The 21012-nt window shown below is 37.6% G+C and overlaps 1 protein-coding gene across 7 annotated transcripts in view; it reads left to right on the top strand.

Moving 5' to 3' along the window:
- The window catches only part of CFAP70 (cilia and flagella associated protein 70), a 96614-nt gene that overhangs the window by 15100 nt on the left and 60502 nt on the right, over positions 1-21012 (top strand). For all 7 annotated transcript variants that reach the window (XM_088841995.1, XM_088841994.1, XM_088841996.1 and 4 more), the window contains 4 exons: positions 2051-2233; positions 4093-4187; positions 8580-8679; positions 13757-13891. In XM_088841995.1, coding sequence (XP_088698121.1) covers positions 2051-2233; positions 4093-4187; positions 8580-8679; positions 13757-13891 — 513 coding nt within the window. The remainder of the gene's footprint in view (positions 1-2050; positions 2234-4092; positions 4188-8579; positions 8680-13756; positions 13892-21012) is intronic.

Raw genomic sequence — 21012 nt, 5'->3', positions numbered from 1 at the left:
AGGCTCTGTTAACAGCTGAGTTTTTTAGGTTTAAAAAAATCAAGTTTACTTCTGTTTTATACATGGATGTTAATTGTATAGTTTACATATTACATGTAGTCTATGTATAATTTATATCAATAAATACATATTTTTTGTGGAAAATATGTAAATAACTTAAAAACTGATAATTTTTGGAAGTTGTATTTCTACAGAGATTACTTTTTTGCATGTATATTGTAAATTTTGTATAGTATTTTACATTATAGTCTTTTAGTTCCGAGTTATTTTCTTAGTCCAGATTTCTATAGAATGATGTGTATGGGCCTTTTGAGGCTCTTAAAAGAGTTTTTCAAATTGCTTGCTAAAAAAGTATTAGTTTCATCTGCTTTATTGCCATTTTACACTTTTTGTATAGAAATCTCCAATTCCTTTTCACCATTTAGCACTCCCACCTGCAGTGCAATTTCTCCGATATTTACCAACTCTTGTTATTTTCTTTTTTCATAATAGCCATTTTAATAGGTATGAAGTAGCAAACCTTGTGTTTTTTATATATATTTCCCTAGTGAAATAATAATTAAAAGATGCTGAGCATCTTTTCATGTACTTACTGGCCATTTTATATCTTCTTTGGGGAAATATCTATTCAAGTCCTTTGCTCATTTCTGACCTGGGTTGTTTGTCTTTTTGTTGTTGGCATTTTAGGAGTCCTCTATATATTTTTAGCTGTTAATCCCTTATCAGATATGTGATTTGTAAGTATTTTCTCCCATTCTGTTGGTTGATTTTTCTTACGCTGGTTAGTATCTTTTGATGCCCCAAAGTGTTCAATTTTGATGAAGTTCTATTTATCAATTTTTAAATTTTGTTTTAACCAAGAAATCATTGCCAAATGCGATGTCCAGAGGCTTTTCCCCTGTGTTTGCATCTACAGTTTTATAGTTTTAGCTGTTATGTTTTGGCCTTTGATCCATTTTTGAGTTAATTTTTGTACATGGTGTTAGGTAAGAACCAGTCTCATTCTTTTGCATGTGAATAACTAGTCTTCTTAGAACCATTTGTTGGAAAGACTGTCCTGTCCGTATTGAATGGTTTTGACATCCTTAATTTTGTCAATTTTTGCTAGCATTATTGGGTTTTTTTTTTTTGAGGAGCAGATCTTCAAAGATTGTTACTCTACTATCCCATAAAGGCCCCTCCTTCACAGAAGTTTTAAAACTTAACCCAAAGAATTAGAATAGTTGACTTACAGGTTATGCCAGTTTTAACTTTTATAATAGACTACAAAATTGCTTTCCATAGTTATACCAATTTACATTTCCATCGACTATGTGTAAGAATACCATTAACTTTACAGTGCTGTCAACACTTAATATGTTCAGACTTTGACTCTGCCAATCTACGGTTTAAAATGATATCTCATGGTTTTAATGTGCATTTCACTTATTCATGATATTTAGCATGTTTTTATTTAAATGTTGGATTTTCTAATTTGCTTTTCTCTAAATTGTCTATTTATAGACTTTGCCAATTTTCTGTTGCAAATTTATTTTAGATGAATTGCAAATATAAAAATGTTTATATTTTTAGCCTTTATCACATTTGTTTTGTAAAAGAATTTTTAAAAAGGTACATTGTGACTCTCATATAAATATAAAATGAAATAAAGGGATTAAACCAATTCAAACAAGAATCTGAACAAATGACCCAGATTTGTTCAGAGGTAAGGTTGCTTACCTTCTGGTAAGTTGTAATTTGTTTGCTGATAGTTCAAAAGTTATCATCAACCATAGGGCAATAATCAGTTATATTTTTACTGGACAAAATACATATGCATATCTATGGACAAGAATAATTTGCATTATTATCAATTTTCTATAAATTACAGAATTATAAAATAGCACAAAGACAAATGAAGGACATAGGCCCCTCTTTAGACTCAGATAATCGCAGAAGGGTCTGTTAGACAATACCTGATATTCCATTGAAAAGACACTTCAGTAATCTTTTTTTGTCCACTTCATAGTCTTTTACAAAATTTCCTGTTATATGGTATTTATATCTATAGAAGGACTATCCCATCTTCTTCAAGAATGGAACTCTGAAGCTTGGAGGGGAAAGAGAACCTGTTCCTCGGCCCAAAAAATGGCCTATTGCCAACATTCTGGCTCCCGGAGCTAATAACATTCCTGATAGTTTCATCGTTGGTGGTCCTTATGAGGAAGAAGAAGGGGAACTCAATCACCCTGAGGTGAAAGATGGTTTTTTGGTGGTAATCTCAGTGCACTGACATATGATAAAACATGTTTACAGTTTGTAAATCACTGTAACACATATACATCCATTACCTCTTAAAACAAGTATGTCAAAACAATTATCTCTAAAAATTCTGATTAAAATATTTCCTGACTTAAGTCCAACAAGCAAAATAATTGATTTAATTCATATTTTACTCTTTATCTCATTTGCAGTTTATTTATGAGTAGGTTATAATACAGTCACAAGTGGAAAAAGCATTAAGAGATATGCAGTTAGAGTCTCCCTGCTCGTCCTTGTCTCTTCTTCCTAATTCCTTCCTCGATCATCACCCTGATAGTTAACCTTTACTATAGTTTCTTGTGTTCCCTTTCGGATACTTTTTTATGAATATAAATAAAGCAAAAGTACATAGTCAAAGGAAGACACAGAAGCAAAAACGTTTAGAAAAGTAAAGTTCCCTAAAGATTCCTTACAAAGGGTACAAGGGAGTCAGATTTCGGAAAGACTGGCTTATTGACATCAGCATAGTAAAAGTCAGGGATCAAACTGTTTGTCTTTAGGGAGTCCGGATTTACAGAAAATATTCAAAGTCTTGCTGTTTTCAGAACTGGAACCTGTCAGGAAGACTATGCTATTTTTGCTTTATTTCAAGTGTGAAGTGTTTATTTATTTTTAACTGAGTATTACATAAAATTCTTAATCATATTGGAAGCACGGAAAATGTGTTTTTTCTTCACATATTCATACACACAAATACCTACATGTATTCTTTCCCTATCATTTTTTTCCACAAATGGTGACATACTCACATACTTGTGCCACTTGCTTTTTTTTTGCTTTATAGTATATTGTGGAGATTTTTCCCAGATAAATATACGAAGAGCATTCTCATTCTTTTTCTTTATTTGTACTTGCTATATGATATGAAATAGTATGAACATCCGTTAATTTGCTTAATTAGTCTCCTGTTGGTGGACATTCAAGTTGTTGAAATTATTCTTTATATTCCTTCCTTTCTTCCCTCCTTCCCTCTCTCCCTCTGTTCCTTCCTTCATATTTTTCTACAACATATGTTTGTCAAGCGCATAGGAAGTTCTGTAAACACATTTGCAAATATGTCTTGAACAAACTGATAATCATTAGTGGAAACATTTGATGAAGTAATTTTATAGTGAGTGGTTGAATTACTTTAGCGTCTGATTCTAAATATTTTAAATAGAGCCACTTGGGAAGCCCAGAGTTAAGGCTAGCAGTATTTTAAAAATACTGTGCAGTGTCTTTTCTCATCATTGTGATTACTAGAAATTCATGCGTTACTTTTATTAATATTTTCACTTAGATCAGATATTTTATTTTAGATATTTAGATTTTATATTCCATTTTAGTTTGGATAACTAGTTCTCAACCTTGGTTGCTCATCACAGTCACCTGGAAAGCTTTTAAAACAACAGTGGCCAAACTCTAACCAGGTCAATTGTATAAGAATTTACTTTTAAAGTAATACTAATGCCCAAGTTTTGATTTTTTGTTTTTAAAAGCTTCCAGATAATTCTAAGATGCATCCAGGGTTGAGAATCACTGATTGAAGTTATGTGAATGAATATTTGGCAGTTAGTATTGGATTGATAAAAGGATAATATAAGTAATTTATTCTGTGTACTTTTTTAATAGTAAAGTACTCAGAACTTTAAGATGGTGTTAGTGTTTTTAGTAGTAGTCATACTTAGAGTAGTAATAGTGGTAGTAATAAAACTATTATGATAAAATCCATTAAAAGAATGCCCTCAGATGGAGCTGGAGACAACGATGCCATACTGAGAGAATAAAAGTCTCTGTTTTATGATTTTATAGGATAGGGAATTTAGGAACCAAGCAGAATGCATGAAGAAAAGGATTACTTGGGACTTGGAAAGTCGCTGCTACCTTGATCCTCCTGCAGTGGTCAGGTAGGAAGAGGGAGGGAGTATGTCTAACCAATAGAGACTGTAGGTGGGAAGAAATGTTTTGTTGTACTTTTGTTTATTTATAATTGAGTTAAGGTGATCTGAGATTCTCTTCTACCACATCTGCTAATAGCAGGCTTCGAGTGACGGTTTAACCATGGTGGATTCTTCTCTTTCATGTAAAAGAGGTCAGACCTAGTGTGTATGGTGGCTCTACAGTATTGTTAGGCGTGCAGGCTCTTTCTCTTTGCTCTACCGTCTTTAACATGTGCATTCCATACACAAGGATATCTCACGGTCAAGATAGCTTATTGTCTCTCTAGCCTGCACGTTCACATTCCTGGCAGAAAGCTGGAAGAGGCAACTGCTCATGGATTAAAAGAGGACACATGCTGGCTGTTTTCACCCTTTTTGTAGAACCTTCCTTCATCTCATTGCCCGTCTCTCGAAGAAAAAGAGGCTTAGGAAAGAGTGGTTTTGTTGGACACACTTCACCCATACCAGATCAGGATTTATTTACTAAAGCAGAGCATGACACAGTTTTGTATGGTTAACTGTCAGTCCCTGGACACAGTGACCTAGTGATTAGGAAGAAGTGAGAAATAAAGGATTATCAATATATGTATTATCTGGAAGTTCACAATTCACGTACTGCTGAAGCCTGGCTTGGAGAATTTTGAGCATTACTTTACTAGTGGTGTGTGAGATGAGTACAATTGTGTGGTACTTTGAGCATTCTTAGGCATTGCCTTTCTTTGGGATTGGAATGAAAACTGACTTTTTTCAGTCCTGTGGCCACTGCTGAGTTTTCCAAATTTGCTGGCATATTGAGGGCAGCACTTTCACAGCATCATCTTTCAGAATTTGAAATAGCTCAACTGGAATTTCATCAACTCCACTAGCTTTGTTTGTAGTGATGCTTTCTAAGGCCCACTTGACTTCACATTCCAGGATGTCTGATTTTAGGTGAGTGATCACACCATCGTCATTAACTGGGTCATGAAGATTATTTTTGTACAGTTCTTCTGTGTATTCTTGCCACCTCTTCTTAATATTTTTTGCTTCTGTTAGGTCCATACCATTTCTGTCCTTTATCGAGCCCATCTTTGCATGAAATGTTCCCTTGGTATCTCTAATTTTCTTGGAGAAATCTCTGCTGCTGCTGCTGCTAAATCGCTTCAGTCGTGTCCGACTCTGTGCGACCCCATAGACGGCAGCCCACCAGGCTCCCCCGTCCCTGGGATTCTCCAGACAAGAACACTGGAGTGGGTTGCCATTTCCTTCTCCAATGTGTGAAAATGAAAAGTGAAAGTGAAGTTGCTCAGTCGTGTCCGACTCTTCACGACCCCATGGACTACAGCCTACCAGGCTCCTCTGTCCATGGGATTTTCCAGGCAAGAGTACTGGAATGGGTTGCCATTGCCTTCTCCTAGGAAGAGATCTCTAGTCTTTCCTATTCTGTTGTTTTCCTCTATTTCTTTGCATTGATTGCTGAGGAAGGCTTTCTTATGTCTCCTTGCTATTCTTTGGAACTCTGCATTCAGATGCTTATATCTTTCATTTTCTCCTTTGCTTTTCACTTCTCTTCACAGCTATTTGTAAGCCCTCCCCAGACAGCCATTTTGCTCCCCAGACAGCCATACCTCAGATATGCAGATGACACCACCCTTATGGCAGAAAGTGAAGAGGAACTAAAAAGCCTCTTGATGAAAGTGAAAGAGGAGAGTGAAAAAGTTGACTTAAAGCTCAATATTCAGGAAACTAAGATCATGGTGCATCTAGTCCCATCACTTCATGGAAAATAGATGGGGAAACCGTGGAAACAGTGTCAGACTTTATTTTTTTGGGCTTCAAAATCACTGCAGATGGCGATTGCAGCCATGAAATTAAAAGACACTTACTCCTTGGCAGGAAAGTTACGACCAACCTAGATAGCATATTTTTTTTTTTTTTAGGTAATTAATTTATTTTTTATTGGAGGCAAATTATTTTACAATATTATATTGGTTGGTTTTGCCATACATTGATATGAATTTGCCCCGGGTTTACATAAGTTCCCCCTCCTGAACCGCCCTTCCACCTCCCTCCTTCCTTTATCCTCCCTCTGGGTCATCCCCGCATGTCAGCCCCAAGCATCCTATAACATGCATTGACCCTGAACTAGTGATTCATTTCACATATGACAACATACGTGTTTCAATGCCATTCTCCCAAATCATCCCACCCTCACCCTCTCCCATAGAGTCCCAAAGACTGTTCTATACATCTGTGTCTCTTTTGTTGTCTCGTATACAGGGTTATTATTTGCATCTTTCTAAATTCCATATATATGTGTTAGTATACTGTATTGGTGTTTTTCTTCCTGGCTTACTTCACTCTGTATAATAGGCTCCAGTTTCATCCACCTCATTAGAACTGATTCAAATGTATTCTTTTTAATGGCTGAATAATACTCCATTGTGTATATGTACCAAAGCTTTCTTATCCATTCATCTGCAGATGGACATCTAAGTTGCTTCCATGTCCTGGCTATTATAAACAGTGCTGCAATGAACATTGGAGTACACGTGTCTCTTTCAATTCTGGTTTCCTCGGTGTGTATGCCCAGGAGTGCGATTGCTGGATCATATGGCAGTTCTATTTCCAATTTTTTGAGGAATCTCCACACTGTTCTCCATAGTGGCTGTACTAGTTTGCATTCCCACCAACAGTGTAAGAGGGTTCCTTTCTCTCCACATCCTCTCCAGCATTTATTGCATATAGACTTTTGGATAGCAGCCATTCTGACTGGTGTGAAATGGTATCTCATTGTGGTTTTGATTTGCATCTCTCTGATTATGAGGGATGTTGAGCATTTTTTCATGTGTTTGTTAGCCATCTTTATGTCTTCTTTGGCAGAGACATTACTTTGCCAACAAAGGTCCGTCTAGTCAAGGCTATGGTTTTTCCCGTGGTCATGTATGGATGTGAGAGTTGGACTGTGAAGAAAGCTGATCGCCGAAGAATTGATGCTTTTGAACTGTGGTGCTGGAGAAGACTCTTGAGAGTCCCTTGGACTGCAAGGAGATCCAACCAGTCCATTCTGAAGGAGATCAGTCCTGGGAGTTCATTGTAAGGACTGATGCTAAAGCTGAAACTCCAATACTTTGGCCACCTCATGCAAAGAGTTGACTCACTGGAAAAGACTCTGATGCTGGGAGGGATTGGGGGCAGGAGGAGAAGGGGACGACAGAGGATGAGATGGTTGGATGGCATCACCGACTCGATGGACATGAGTTTGAGTGAACTCTGGGAGTTGGTGATAGACAGGGAGGCCTGGTGTGCTGCGATTCGTGGGATCGCAGAGTCGGACATGACTGAGTTACTGAACTGAACCAGTTAAACTGGCTGTAGTGGCTTCTGATGCCTGTAAGCTAATCTTAGCGATGCTTCTCTCTACTTGCTTGTTTCTCTATATTTCAAGCTGGTGATTTGCCGTATGAACTTAATTCTTAGGTGGATCTAAGAAAAGTCATTGATTTTTGATTTGAGCAGATTTTTTCTTGTTGTGAGGACAGGAATGACACCTTTCAAGCTCTTTATGTGTTCAAGGTGACACTGGAAGTCCTACTGTGATGAATTTCACAGTTAAAATAAATGTATTTTGTACTTTGTGTGTACTTGTTTGATTATTTCTTTAGAATTAATCGCTAGAAGTAGAATTTCTGGGTCAAGGACTATGAACATTTTAAAGACTTTTGAGTCATACTGTCAAACTGCTCTCAAAAACTACAATTTGCTTCTCCTAGCAATATAGGATAATTATTTTTGGATTTTATACCTTTGAGAAGGTTTTAAAAGTTCACATACCAAATAAGAATTTTTGCATATCATTATTCCATTACTTTTATTTATTTTGTTTTTATTTTTATTTTATTTTTTATTTTTTAAAATTTATTCTATTGGAGGCAAATTACCTTACATTAATATATTGGTTGGTTTTGCCATACATTGACATGAATCCGCCCCGGGTGTACATGTGTTCCCTTTCTTGAACCCCCCTCCCACCTCCCTCTTCCCCATATCCTCCCTCCAGGTCATCCCTGTGCACCAGCCCCAATCATCCTGTATCATACGTCGAACCTGGACTGGTCACTTATGATAAAATACATGCTACAATGCCGTTCTCCCCAATCATCCCACCTTCACCCTCTCCCACAGAGTCCCAAAGACTGTTCTATATGCCTATATCTTATTTGCAGTCTCGTATACAGGGTTCAGGTTACCATCTTTCTAAATTCCGTATATATGCGTTAGTATATTCCATTACTTTTAAAAAGAGGAATACTTCATTTTAACAATTATACTAACCCCATTTTTGCATGTAATGCTAATGGGCTGATTCTTGATTTGTAGTTTTCAGAAGCGAATTGCTGATTGCCGATTTTGGCCTGTAGAGATCACAAGGGTTCCTCTGGTTGCTGTGCCCAAAGGGAAATCTGCTAAATTTGAAAAGGTAAATTTGTTCACTTAAAAATATTTGTAGAAGAAATGCTGTGTGAGACCCATCCTGTTACTCTGCTTCTAATTCTGATACCAAAGGAAAATGTGAACTGTATGGCTGTTCTCTAGGGTAGCCAGCTCATCCTAATTTGCTTAATATTAATAATTTCCCAGTTTTAGTGCTGCAAGTCTCATGTGTCAGGAAACTCCCTTGTTCCTGGCAAATCAGAATGACTGGCAACCCTAGTTCCCTGTTGTCCACTAAAAATTATTTAGGCTTTATTCTCAGATATCCTGTTTCCCTTTAACCCTTTGTTATAGTTTTACCACAAGTAAAACTATGAAATAGCCTTTGAACACATCAAAAGTAGCTAAATATTGGCTGTATGTTTCAACCTAATATGAATTTATTTTAGACTGGCCTACTTAAATGTTTTAGCCTGCTAATTTTCATAGATGTGCTACTATTTTGAAAAGATATAGCTTTGATGAGCCTGGAACAAGTTCTCTACTGTTTTTTGTTTGTTTATGATAAAAATAAATGCATTTGTCCGAATTACTTTATTTCCAATTCATCCCACTGATTATGCCAACAGTTGCTTCCTATCCTGCTGAAGAGGAAAACCACAGGAAGTAGGTCAAAAAACGTCTACTGCAAAATACCTTTTTTTTAAAAAATTGAAATATAGTTGTTGCACAATATTGTTTTTCATATGCACTACATAATGATTTGACACTTACATTCATTATGAAGTGTTCACCAAGTGTAGTAGCCATCTGTCCCCATGTAAAGTTATTACAGTAGTATTGACCACATTCCTTATGTTGTATATTATTATAGTATATCTCTGTGACACATTTTACATAACTGGTTGTGTGGACCTCTTAATCTCCTTCAGTTGTTTTCACTCACCCACTCAATCTCCGCTCCCTTTAGGCAACTACCCGTTTTTCTCTGTTTTTGTTTTGTTTTATTCTTTCTTTTTGATTCCACATATAAGTGAGATGATGTGGTATTTGTCTTTCTGTGTCTGACTTATTTCACTTAGCATAATACTTTCTAGATCCATCCATGTTGTCATGGATGTCATAATTTCCTTTCTTATGGCTGAGTAATATTCCATTGTATATGTATCTGTGTATGTGTGTGTGTATATACACACACACACATATATATGCCACATCTTTATCTTTTTATCTTTAAATAAAGTTATTTATTTATTTTTGGCTTTGCTGGGTCTTCATTGCTACATGGGCTTTTCTCTAGCTGTGGTGTGTGGATGCTAGGCTCTAGTTGAAGCGCACAGGCTTCTCATTGTACTGGCTTGTTGCAGCATGGGCTCTAGAGTGTGTGGGCTTCAGTAGCTGTGGCATGTGGGCACAGTAGTTGTGGCTCCCAGGCTCTGGAGCACAGGCTCAGTAGTTTTGGCACTTGGGCTTAGTTGCCCCATGGCATGTGGAATCTTCCTGTACCAGGGATGGAACCCATGTCTCTTGCTTTGTCAGATGGATTCTTTACTACTGAGCCGCCAGAGAAGCCCTTTCTTTATCTATTGATAAACACTTAGGTCACTTCCATATCTATTTTACATAATCCTGTGGTGAATATTGAAGTACATATTTCTTTTCCAGTTAATGATATTGTTTTCTTCAAGTAAATACACCAAAGTGAAAATGCTAGATCAGATAGCAGGTATATTTTTAATTTTTTGTGGAACCTCCCTAGCGTTTTCCATAACGGCTCACCAATTTATAATCCCATCAACAATACATTGTTGGACTGTTGTACTGAGAAAAGACTTCCCTTTTCTCCACATCCTTGCCGGTACTTATCATCTTTTGATGGCAGCTATTCTGACAGGGGGCTTCCCACATGGCTCACTGGTAAAGAATCTGCCTGCCAAGACAGAAGACATAGGTTCGATTCCTGGGTCGGGAATATCCTCTGGAGGAGGAAATGGCAACCCACTCTAGTTTCCTTGCCTGGACAATTCCGTGGACAGAGGACCCTGGTGAGCTACAGTCCATGGGGTTGCAAAATGTTGGACACAACTGAGCACACATGCATGCTTTCTTACAGGTGTCAGATGATATTTCATTGTGGTTTTGATTTGCATTTCCCTGATGGTTATTGATATTGAACATCTTTTCACGTATCTGTTGGTCATCTGTATGCCTTCTCTGGAAAAATGCCTAATGTCTTCTGCCCATTTTTAAATCCAGTTGTTTGTTTGTTTTTTTATGTTGTGTTGTATGAGTTCTTTGTACATTTTGGATATTAACCCCATTTTGAATATATAGTTTGCAAATATTTTCTTCCATTTAGTAAGTGGCCTTTTCATTTTGCTCGTAGTTTCTTTTCCTTTGTAAAAACTTTTTAGATTGATATAGTCCAATTTATTTTTACTTCTGTTTCTCTTGCCTGAGGAGTCATATCCAATAAATATTGCTGTCAAAGAGTTTCCCTCTAGAAGTTTTATGGTTTCAGGTGTTACATTTAAGTCTTTATCCATTTTGAGTTTATGCTTGTATACATTTTGAGAAAGTAGGCCAGCTGATTCTTTTGCATGTCTAGTTTTCCCATCACCATTTATTGAGGAGGCTGTATTTTTCATTGTAAATTGTTCTTTCCTATGTTATAAATTAATTGACCATATGAGTGTTATTTCTTTACTCTCTATTCTGTTCCATTGATCTATGTGTGTGTTTTTGTGCCAGTATCATACTGTCTTTATTACCCTAGCTTTGTAGTATAGTTGAAATCAGGGAGCATGATATCTTCAGCTTTATTCTTCTTTCTTGAGATTGTTTTGGTTATTCAGAGTCTTTTGTGGCTCCTCTTAGAGCCTTTAGAGCCTCCTTTTGTGGCAAATTTTAGAATTATTTGTTTTAGTTCTGTGAAAAATGCTCTTGGTATTTTGATAGGAATTGTGTTGAATCTTTAGTGCCTGGAGAGTAGTATTTTAACAATGTTAATTCTTTCAATCCATAAGCATGGTATATTTTTACATTTGTTTGTGTCATCTTCAGTTTCTTTTCTTAGTATCTTGTACTTTTCAGAGTACAAGTCTTTTGCCACCTTACTTATATTTATTCCTAGATATATTATTCTTTTTGATGCATTTTTAAATGGGAGTGTTTTGTTAATTCTTCTTTCTGATAATTCATTGTTAGTATGTAGAAATGCAGTGGATTTCTGATATTGATTTTATATCCTGCAAATTTATTGAATTTGTTTATTAGTTCTAGTAGTTTTGGGATGGCATCTTTAGGATTTTCTATATACAATACCATGTCTGCAAACAGTGGCAGCTTTATTACTTCTTCCTTTCCAATTTGGATTCCTTTTTTTTTTCTTTTTGTTTTCTGAGTGCTGTGCCTAAGACTTCTGATACTATGTTGAGTAAAAGTGGTAAGAGTGAGCATCCTTGTCTTGTTCTTGGTGTCAGAGGAAATACTTTCAGCTTCTTACCTTTGAGGATGAGGTTGGCTTTGGATTTGTCATATATGGCCTATATGATGTTGAGTTGCATTTCCTCTATACCCACTTTGTTAAGGGTTTTTAATCATAAATGGATGTTGAATTTTATCAAATGCTTTTTCTGCATCTGTCAAGAAGATCATATGATTTTTATTTTTCAGTTTGTTAATGTAGTATATTGCATTGATTGATTTGTGGCTATTAAGCTCCAGGAGTTGGTAATAGACAGGGAAGCCTGGCATACTGCAGTCCATGAGGTCGCAAAGAGTCGGACACGAGTGAGCAACTGAACTGAACTGAACCCATTCATATATCCCTGTGTTAAACCCCAGTTGGTCATAGGTACAGTTCTTTTAATGTATTGTTGAATTTAGTTTCCTGATATTTTGTTGAGGATTTTGAAATTTATATTCATCAGCGATATGATTTTTAAAACAACATAATGTTATCATATGAAGACAGGACTAATTTAAGTCTAATTTCTGATTATTGTTTCTGTCTTGTTTTCTTTTTTTTTGGTTATGCTGCATATTCATTACTGAGTGTGGGCTTTCTCTAGTTGTGGTGAGTGGGGTCTACCTTGTAGTTGTGAGCTTCTCATTGCAAAGCACAGGTTCTAGGTGTACAGAGTTCAGTAGTTGCAGCACACAGGCTCAATAGTTGTGGCTTATGGGCTTAATTGCTCCATGGCATGTGGAATCTTCCTGGACTAGGGATCAAATCCATGTCCCCTGCATTGACAGGTGGGTTTTTATCCACTGTACCACCAGGGAAGTCCTTTGTATATTGTTATAATCAGCAAAATCAAAGAGATTACTTTTAACCTTGTAGAAATTAAATGTGTTTTCCTTCATTTAATTGAGTTTTTCCTTGTAAGTGTTTTCTATGGCAAAGCATACAACCATTAAAAATTATGTTAACATATATTTACTGACATGTTCTTCATTTTTGGAATGAGAATTTAGATGAGATTAAGGTTGACAAATACATGATGGCAGACTGTCATTCATCCTCCTTCATTCATGGCAGATATTACTGATCAATCAAAATATTCTTTCCTTTTGAACCCATCCTTTTGAATCCAGATAAAGATGTAGAATCTTTGTCAACACAGTATTCTAAAACACCTCCACTAATATCAGAATTTAAGCATAAGTTAAATCCTGTTTGTCATCACTGGTCCAGATGATTTGTAAGGCTCTTTTCATTTATATGAACCTGTGAACTAAAGCTGTGAACTAAAGCTAAGGCTGATTTCTTTTAAGCTTTTGTTATTGTTATTATTGTTTTTTTGCAAAGTTTCATTTTTTCCTAAGAAGCAACATGGTGAAATTGACTGGTTGAATGTACATTATTAGAGTATTTGCTGATCAAACTACTATCTTTACTGTTAATTAACACTATTAATATATATTGTCTCAGTGATCGTGGTATTATTAAACCCACTTATAAATAAATAAGCAGAGACCCAAAATGTCTATATAACTGGCTCAAATCAAGTAGCATAGCTAGTTCCTAAAGTCAGGTCTTTACACTGCTCAGTCAGAGCTCCGGACCTTATGTTACATTATTCTGTAACACTAACAGCTATCTGTTTTTATTCCTTTAGACTGATGATGAAGGTCAGTTTTCATTTCATGGTGTGGCTTATGTTAATATGGTGCCATTGCTGTATCCAGGTGTAAAGAAGATTCGGGGAGCTTTTCATGTTTACCCTTACCTAGATAGTACAGTCTATGAAAAGGTAAGAAAAATTAGTATAGAAGTTATCATCCTAATTTATTCTTATATATGTGTTTACTTATATCTTTAGCACACACATCTTTGCAGTTGATATTTGAAAACAGTTGATGCACTGGGATGTTAAATATAGAGCCTTGAAGTCTTTTGCCCTTGAATCTTAAAAACTTTAGGATAACAAAAAGCCCAAGACTGGAAACAACCCAAATTTCTATCAACAGGTGTTCAGAAAAACAAATTATGTGGTATAATCATACAATGGAATACTATTTGGCAATGAAAAGGAATGAGCTATTAAACATGCAACATGGATGAATCTCAAATGTATTATGATAAATTAAAGAAACCATACAAGAGGGTGCATACTGTAAGATGCCAATGAAATACAGTTATCAGAAAGTAGAAAGCAAATCAGTGGTTGCTTGGGAACAGGGCTAGAGGGAAGAATGGATTACAAAAGACATATGAGAAAAAATTTAGAGATGACGAGACTATTGGTTATTCTGACTGATGAAATCATATACTTTAAAGATGTAGTTTATATTAAAAAGAAGAGACATTACTTTGCCAACAAAGGTCCGTCTAGTCAAGGCTATGGTTTTTCCAGTGGTCATGTATGGATGTGAGAGTTGGACTGTGAAGAAAGCTGATTGCCAAAGAATTGATGCTTTTGAACTGTGGTGCTGGAGAAGACTCTTGAGAGTCCCTTGGAGTGCAAGGAGATCAAACCAGTGAATCCTAAAGGAAATCAGTCCTGGGTGTTCATTGGTAGGACTGATGCTGAAGCTGAAACTCCAGTACTTTGGCCACCTGATGCGAAGAGCTAACTCATCTGAAAAGACCCTGATGCTGGGAAAGATTGAGGGCAGGAGGAGAAGGGGACGACAGAGGATGAGATGGTTGGATGGCATCACTGACTCCATGGACATGAGTTTGGGTAGGCTCCAGGAGTTGTTGATGGACAGGGAGGCCTGGCGTGCTGCAGTTCATGGGGTCTCAAAGAGTCGGACATGATTGAGTGACTGAACTGAACTGATATAGGCATGAGTATGCGTGTGTAGTCACTCAGTCGGATCTGACTCTTTGGGACACTTTGGACTGTGGCCCACCAGGCTTCTCAGTCCATGGGCTTCTCCAGGCAAGAATACTGGAGTGGGTTGCTTTATCCTCCTCCAGGGGATCTTCCAATCCCAGGAATTGAACCACATCTTCTGTGTCTCTTGCATTGGCAGGCAGATTCTTTACCCGCTGAGCCACTGGGGCAGCCTCTTATATAGGCATACCTTATTTTATTGTACTTTGTTTTATTATCCTTCACAGATGTTGTGTTTTCTTTTTACAAATTGAAGGTGTGTAGTAACCCTGAGATGAGCAAGTCTGTGGGTGATATTTTCGAGCCTCATTTGCTCACTTTGTGTCTCTCTGTCACGTTTTGTTAATTCTCACAGTATTTCAAACATTATTGTTTTATTTGTTATAGTGATCTGTGTTGTTACTAATTAATCATTTTGGCCTTAGTGAGGAAGTGAAGTATTTTTAAGTGAAGAAGTATTTTTAAATTAAGATCTGTACATTGGTTTTTGAGACATTGCTATTATACACTTAATAGATTACAGTATAGTGTAAACATAGCTTTTATTTGCATTGGGAAACCAAAAAGCCCATATCTTGCTTTACTGCAATTATTTGCTTTATTGATGTAGTCTGGAACCAACCTGCAGTATCTCTTCAGTTCAGTTCAGTCGTTCAGTCGTGTCCGACTCTCTGTGACCCCATGAATCACAGCACGCCAGGCCTCCCTGTCCATCACCAGCTCCCGGAGTTCACTCAAACTCATGTCCATCGAGTCGGTGATGCCATCCAACCATCTCATTCTCTGTCATCCCCATCTCCTCCCACCCCCAATCCCTCCCAGCATCAGACTCTTTTCCAGTGAGTCAACTCGTCACATGAGGTGGCCAAAGTATTGGAGCTTCAGCTTTAGCATCAGTCCTTCCAATGAACACCCAGGATTGATCTCCTTTAGAATGGACTGGTTGGATCTCCTTGCAGCCCAAGTATCTCTTGCTGCTGCTGCTGCTAAGTCACTTCAGTCATATCCGACTCTGTGTGACCCCACAGACGGAAGCCCACCAGGCTCCCCCATCCCTGGGATTCTCTAGGCAAGAACACTGGAGTGGGTTGCCATTTCCTTCTCCAAGTATCTCTTCAGTTCAGTTCAGTCACTCAGTTGTGTCCGACTCTCCGCGACCCCATGAATCACAGCACACCAGGCCTCCTTGTCCATCACCAACTCCCGGAGTACACTCAAACCCATGTCCACAGAGTCGGTGATGCCATCCAGCCATCTCATTCTCCGTCGTCCCCTTCTCCTCCCGCCCCCAACCCTTCCCAGCATCAGAGTCTTTTCCAGTGAGTCAACCCGTCGCATGAGGTGGCCAAAGTATTGCAGTTTTAGGTAAGCCTAATTTCAATTTTACCTCAATAAAGTGGGATACAAAATCTTCAGAATAATGCAAGAAGTCTATTGTGTTAAGTATGCAAAAATTTAAATCCATGTACTGATTAATGAGCTATAATATGGTTCTCACAATTTCCAGATGTTAAAATACAAATTATTTATTTAAGAGAAAAATCAGTTTTATCATGTTGCTTCTTAGGAGAAAGTGCAGCTTTATAAAAATCAATAATAAAAACATGTTACTATTTCATCATTATTAGGACAGCTATTACTCAGTAATAGAGTCATGAAAGACCCATCATCTCTATTTGAAAACCAAATGAGTAATAAACTCTGTGTAAGTATCCTTTGAATCAGAAGTCAGGTTTATAGGGATTTGTCTGAAATAAATAATGGGATCAAAGCCCTTATATTCATGAAAACGTTTGGGGATCAATAATAGTAAAACTAAACTTAAGATTAAATATCTAATAATACAGGATGGATTAAAAGATTATTGTAAATAAAAGTGGTGGAACTTGCACCCATTAAAAAGATAAGCATTATGGCGTCCCTGGTGGTCCAGTGGTTAAAGAATCCATCTTGCAACATGGGGGACACAGGTTCAACCCTTGGTTCGGGAAGGTCTCATATGCTGCAGGGAAACTAAGTCCGTGCATCACAACTACTGAAGCCTACGTGCCTAGAGCCTGGGCTCCACAACAAGAGAAGCCACCATAAGGCAAAGCTTGGCACCTCAACTAGAGAGCAGCCCCCACGCTCTGCAATTAGATGAACCCCAGTGCAAAAGTGAAGATCCAGTGCAGCAAGAAAAACCAGTAATGAAGTATATATACTTAGGAAATAAAAAGTTTTAAAAAGTTAAACATTAATGCCTTGTAGATAATTAAATGCAAAAAAGAAAGCAAAAATTTTGCATATAGCATAGATCATGATAAATTCCAAGTGAATTTACTAAAGTGAGTTAAATGTGAAGTCTATAGATATAGAAATGACTATTAATTAAATATATGAATTAAGGGAAAACTTCCTGTGCTTGAGAAGAATGAAAGGTATAAAAGATTTAGATTGCCAAAAAATAAAAATCTTCTATACATAGAAGATTCCAATGTTCAAGCTGGTTTTAGAAAAGGCAGAGGAACCAGACATCAAATTGCCAACATCCGCTGGATCATGGGAAAAGCAAGAGAGTTCCAGAAAAACATCTATTCCTGCTTTATTGACTATGCCAAAGCCTTTGACTGTGTGGGTAACAATAAACTGTGGAAAATTCTGAAAGGGATGGGAATACCAGACCATCTGACCTGCCTCTTGAGAAACCTGTATGCAGGTCAGGAAGCAACAGTTAGAACTGGACATGGAACAACAGACTGGTTCCAAATAGGAAAAGGAATACCTCAAGGCTATATATTGTCACCCTACTTATATAACTTATATGCAGAGTATATCATGAGAAACGCTGGGCTCGATGAAGCACAAGCTGGAATCAAGATTGCCAGGAGAAATATCAATAACCTCAGATATGCAGATGACACCACCCTTATGGCAGAAAGTGAAGAGGAACTAAAAAGCCTCTTGATGAAAGTGAAAGAGGAGAGTGAAAAAGTTGGCTTAAAGCTCAACATTCAGAAAACTAAGATCATGGCATCCGGTCCCATCACTTCATGGCAAATAGATGGGGAAACAGTGTCAGACTTCAGTTTTTTAGGCTCCAAAATCACTGCAGATGCTGATTGCAGCCATGAAATTAAAAGATGCTTACTCCTTAGAAGGAAAGTTATGACCAATCTAGATAGCATATTAAAAAGCAGAGACATTACTTTGCCAACAAAGGTCCATCTAGTCAAGGCTGTGGTTTTTCACGTGGTAATGTATGGATGTGAGAGTTGGACTGTGAAGAAAGCTGATCGCTGAAGAATTGATGCTTTTGAACTGTGGTGTTGGAGAAGACTCTTGAGAGTTCCTTGGACTTCAAGGAGATCCAACCAATCCATTCTAAAGGAAATCAGTCCTGAGTGTTCATTGGAAGGACTGATGCTGACGCTGAAACTCCAATACTTTGGCCACCTCATGCGAAGAGTTGACTCATTGGAAAAGACCTTGATGCTGGGAGGGATTGGGGGTAGGAGGAGAAGGGGGCAACAGAGGATGAGATGGTTGAATGGCATCACTGACTCGATGGACATGAATATGTGTAAACTTGGGAGTTGGTAATGGACAGGGAGGCCTGGTGTTCTGCGATTCGTGGGGTCGCAAAGGGTCAGACACAACTGAGCGACCGAACTGAACTCAACTGACTGATATATAGAAGAAACCATCACAAACCAGATTACAATGTACCTAAAAAATCAGGGGAAATGTTTAAATATGTATCAGAACGATGACTATTATTCCTAAACTCTAAACTACTTTATCCTATCAGTCGTTTCAAGGTGTTTTGGGTGAATCTGAGGGAAACAGTATATCATAATCGAAAGGTTATAGGCTTTGATGTTAGGCAGTTGCCAGATTGAATTCTCGAACTTCTAGACTAGCTGCCATTTACTGACTTTGGGTAAGTCACTAAATTTCTCTCAACGTTATGCATTAGTAAAATGGAGACAGTACTTATTTCCTATAATTGTTTTACATATTAAAAGAGATAAAATATGTAAAGCACAAGAGATATAGTTGACACACAGACATTTTTATTTATTACTTTTATTATATGCATCTGAAGAAGATGATTCAAATTATTCTTAGGAAAAACTTAAAAAACATGAACAGATACATGTGATAGTCTGTTAAATGTAAAAGGATATAAAACTATACCCACTATTATCACAACTTTTTATAAATACATAATTTTTTAAATATATGAAAACTACTTAAGAGGAATCACTTCTGGCTATGTCTGAGTGACAAAGTAGTCAAATTTTCTCCCCCTAGAAGCAACTGTAAAGCTCAACACATTGACAAAATGTCATTTCAGCACTCTGGAAATTGACCAAAGACATCAACAAACTGAGAAGTATTAATGCATGAAAAACTGTGGAGTTTGAGGCATTCTTGCCAGCATCTGTTTCTGAACCACCTCTTCCTCCCTTTACTCTGAAAGTGAAAGTCACTCAGTTGTGTCTGGCTCTTTCCGACCCCATGGACTGTAGCACACCTGGCTTCCCTATCCTTTACTCTCTCCTGGAATTTGCTCAAACTCATGTCCATTGAGTCAGTGACGCCATCCAACCGTCTCACCCTCTGTCATCCCCTTCTGTTTCTGCCTTCAATCTTTCCCAGAATCAGGGCCTTTTTCAGTGAGTCAGCTCTTCACATCAGGTGGCCAATATATTGGAGCTTCAGCTTCAGCATCAGTCCTTCCAATGAATATTCAGGGTTGGTTTCCTTTTAGGAGACTGGTTTGATCTCCTTACTGTTCACTGGACTTTCAAACATCTTCTCTAGCACCACATTTTGAAAGCATTCCGTTCAGTTCAGTTCAGTTGCTCAGTTGTGTCCGACTCTCTGCGACCCCATGAATCGCAGCATGCCAGGCCTCCCTGTCCATCACCAACTCCCAGAGTTCACTCAAACTCATGACATTGAGTCGGTGATGCCATCTCATTCTCTGTCGTCCCCTTCTCCTCCTGCCCTGAATCCCTCCCAGCATCAGTCTTTTCCAATGAGTCAACTCTTCGCATGAGGTGGTCAAAGCATTGTAGTTTCAGCTTTAGCATCAGTCCTTCCAATGAACACCTAGGATTGATCTCCTTTAGAATGGACTGGTTGGATCTCCTTGAAATTCAAGGGACCCTCAAGAGTCTTCTCCAGCACCAGAGTTCAAAAGCATCAATTCTTCGGCGATCAGCTTTCTTCGCAGTCCAACTCTCACATCCATACATGACCACTGGAAAAACCATAGCCTTGACTAGATGGACCCTTGTTGGCAAAGTAATGTCTCTGCTTTTTAATATGCTATCTAGATTACTCCTTTCCTTCCAAGGAGTAAGCGTCTTTTAATTTCATGGCTGCAGTCAGCATCCGCAGTGATTTTGGAGCCCAAGAAAATAAAGTCTGACACTGTTTCCTCTGTTTCCCCATGTGATTGCCATGAAGTGATGGGACCAGATGCCATGATCTTCGTTTTCTGAATGTTGAGCTTCAAGCCAAACTTTTCACTCTCCTCTTTCACTTTCGTCAAGAGGCTTTTTAGTTCTTCTTCACTTTCTGCACGATAATAGTAGCATAAAGAATGAAGAATAGAATGGAGCTGTAGTACAATAAAGTTTCTGTTTTTACAAGAATTAAGTTATGCTCAATGTGCAATAGATTGTGATTAGTTCAGAGGCATATTGTGATCTCTAAAGCAACCACTAAAAAAAATATGTGTGTAGGTACCATACACATGGGAAGATCCCCTCAAGGAGGGCATGGCAACCCACTCCAGTATTCTTGCCTGGAGAATCTCATGGACAGAGAGGAGCCTGGCAGGCTACAGTCAGTAGGTTCGCAAAGAGTTGGACATGACTGAGCGACTTAGCACTCACTCACCATACACGTGCATAAAAGTGTACATATATATTTATTTAATATTAAAAGAAGGCACTTAAAGGAGGAACAGAGAAGCAAAAAAGACAAGATATATAGAACACAAAAAGCAAAATGTCAAATATAAATGTAAATATTTT

This window comes from Moschus berezovskii, chromosome 12 (genome assembly GCF_049115385.1).
Source record: "Moschus berezovskii isolate FMDL1 chromosome 12, NW_MosBer_1.0, whole genome shotgun sequence".
Lineage (NCBI taxonomy): Eukaryota > Metazoa > Chordata > Mammalia > Artiodactyla > Moschidae > Moschus > Moschus berezovskii.
Note: the sequence above shows the minus strand (reverse complement) of the source record. Positions and strands in the feature narration are given on the sequence as shown.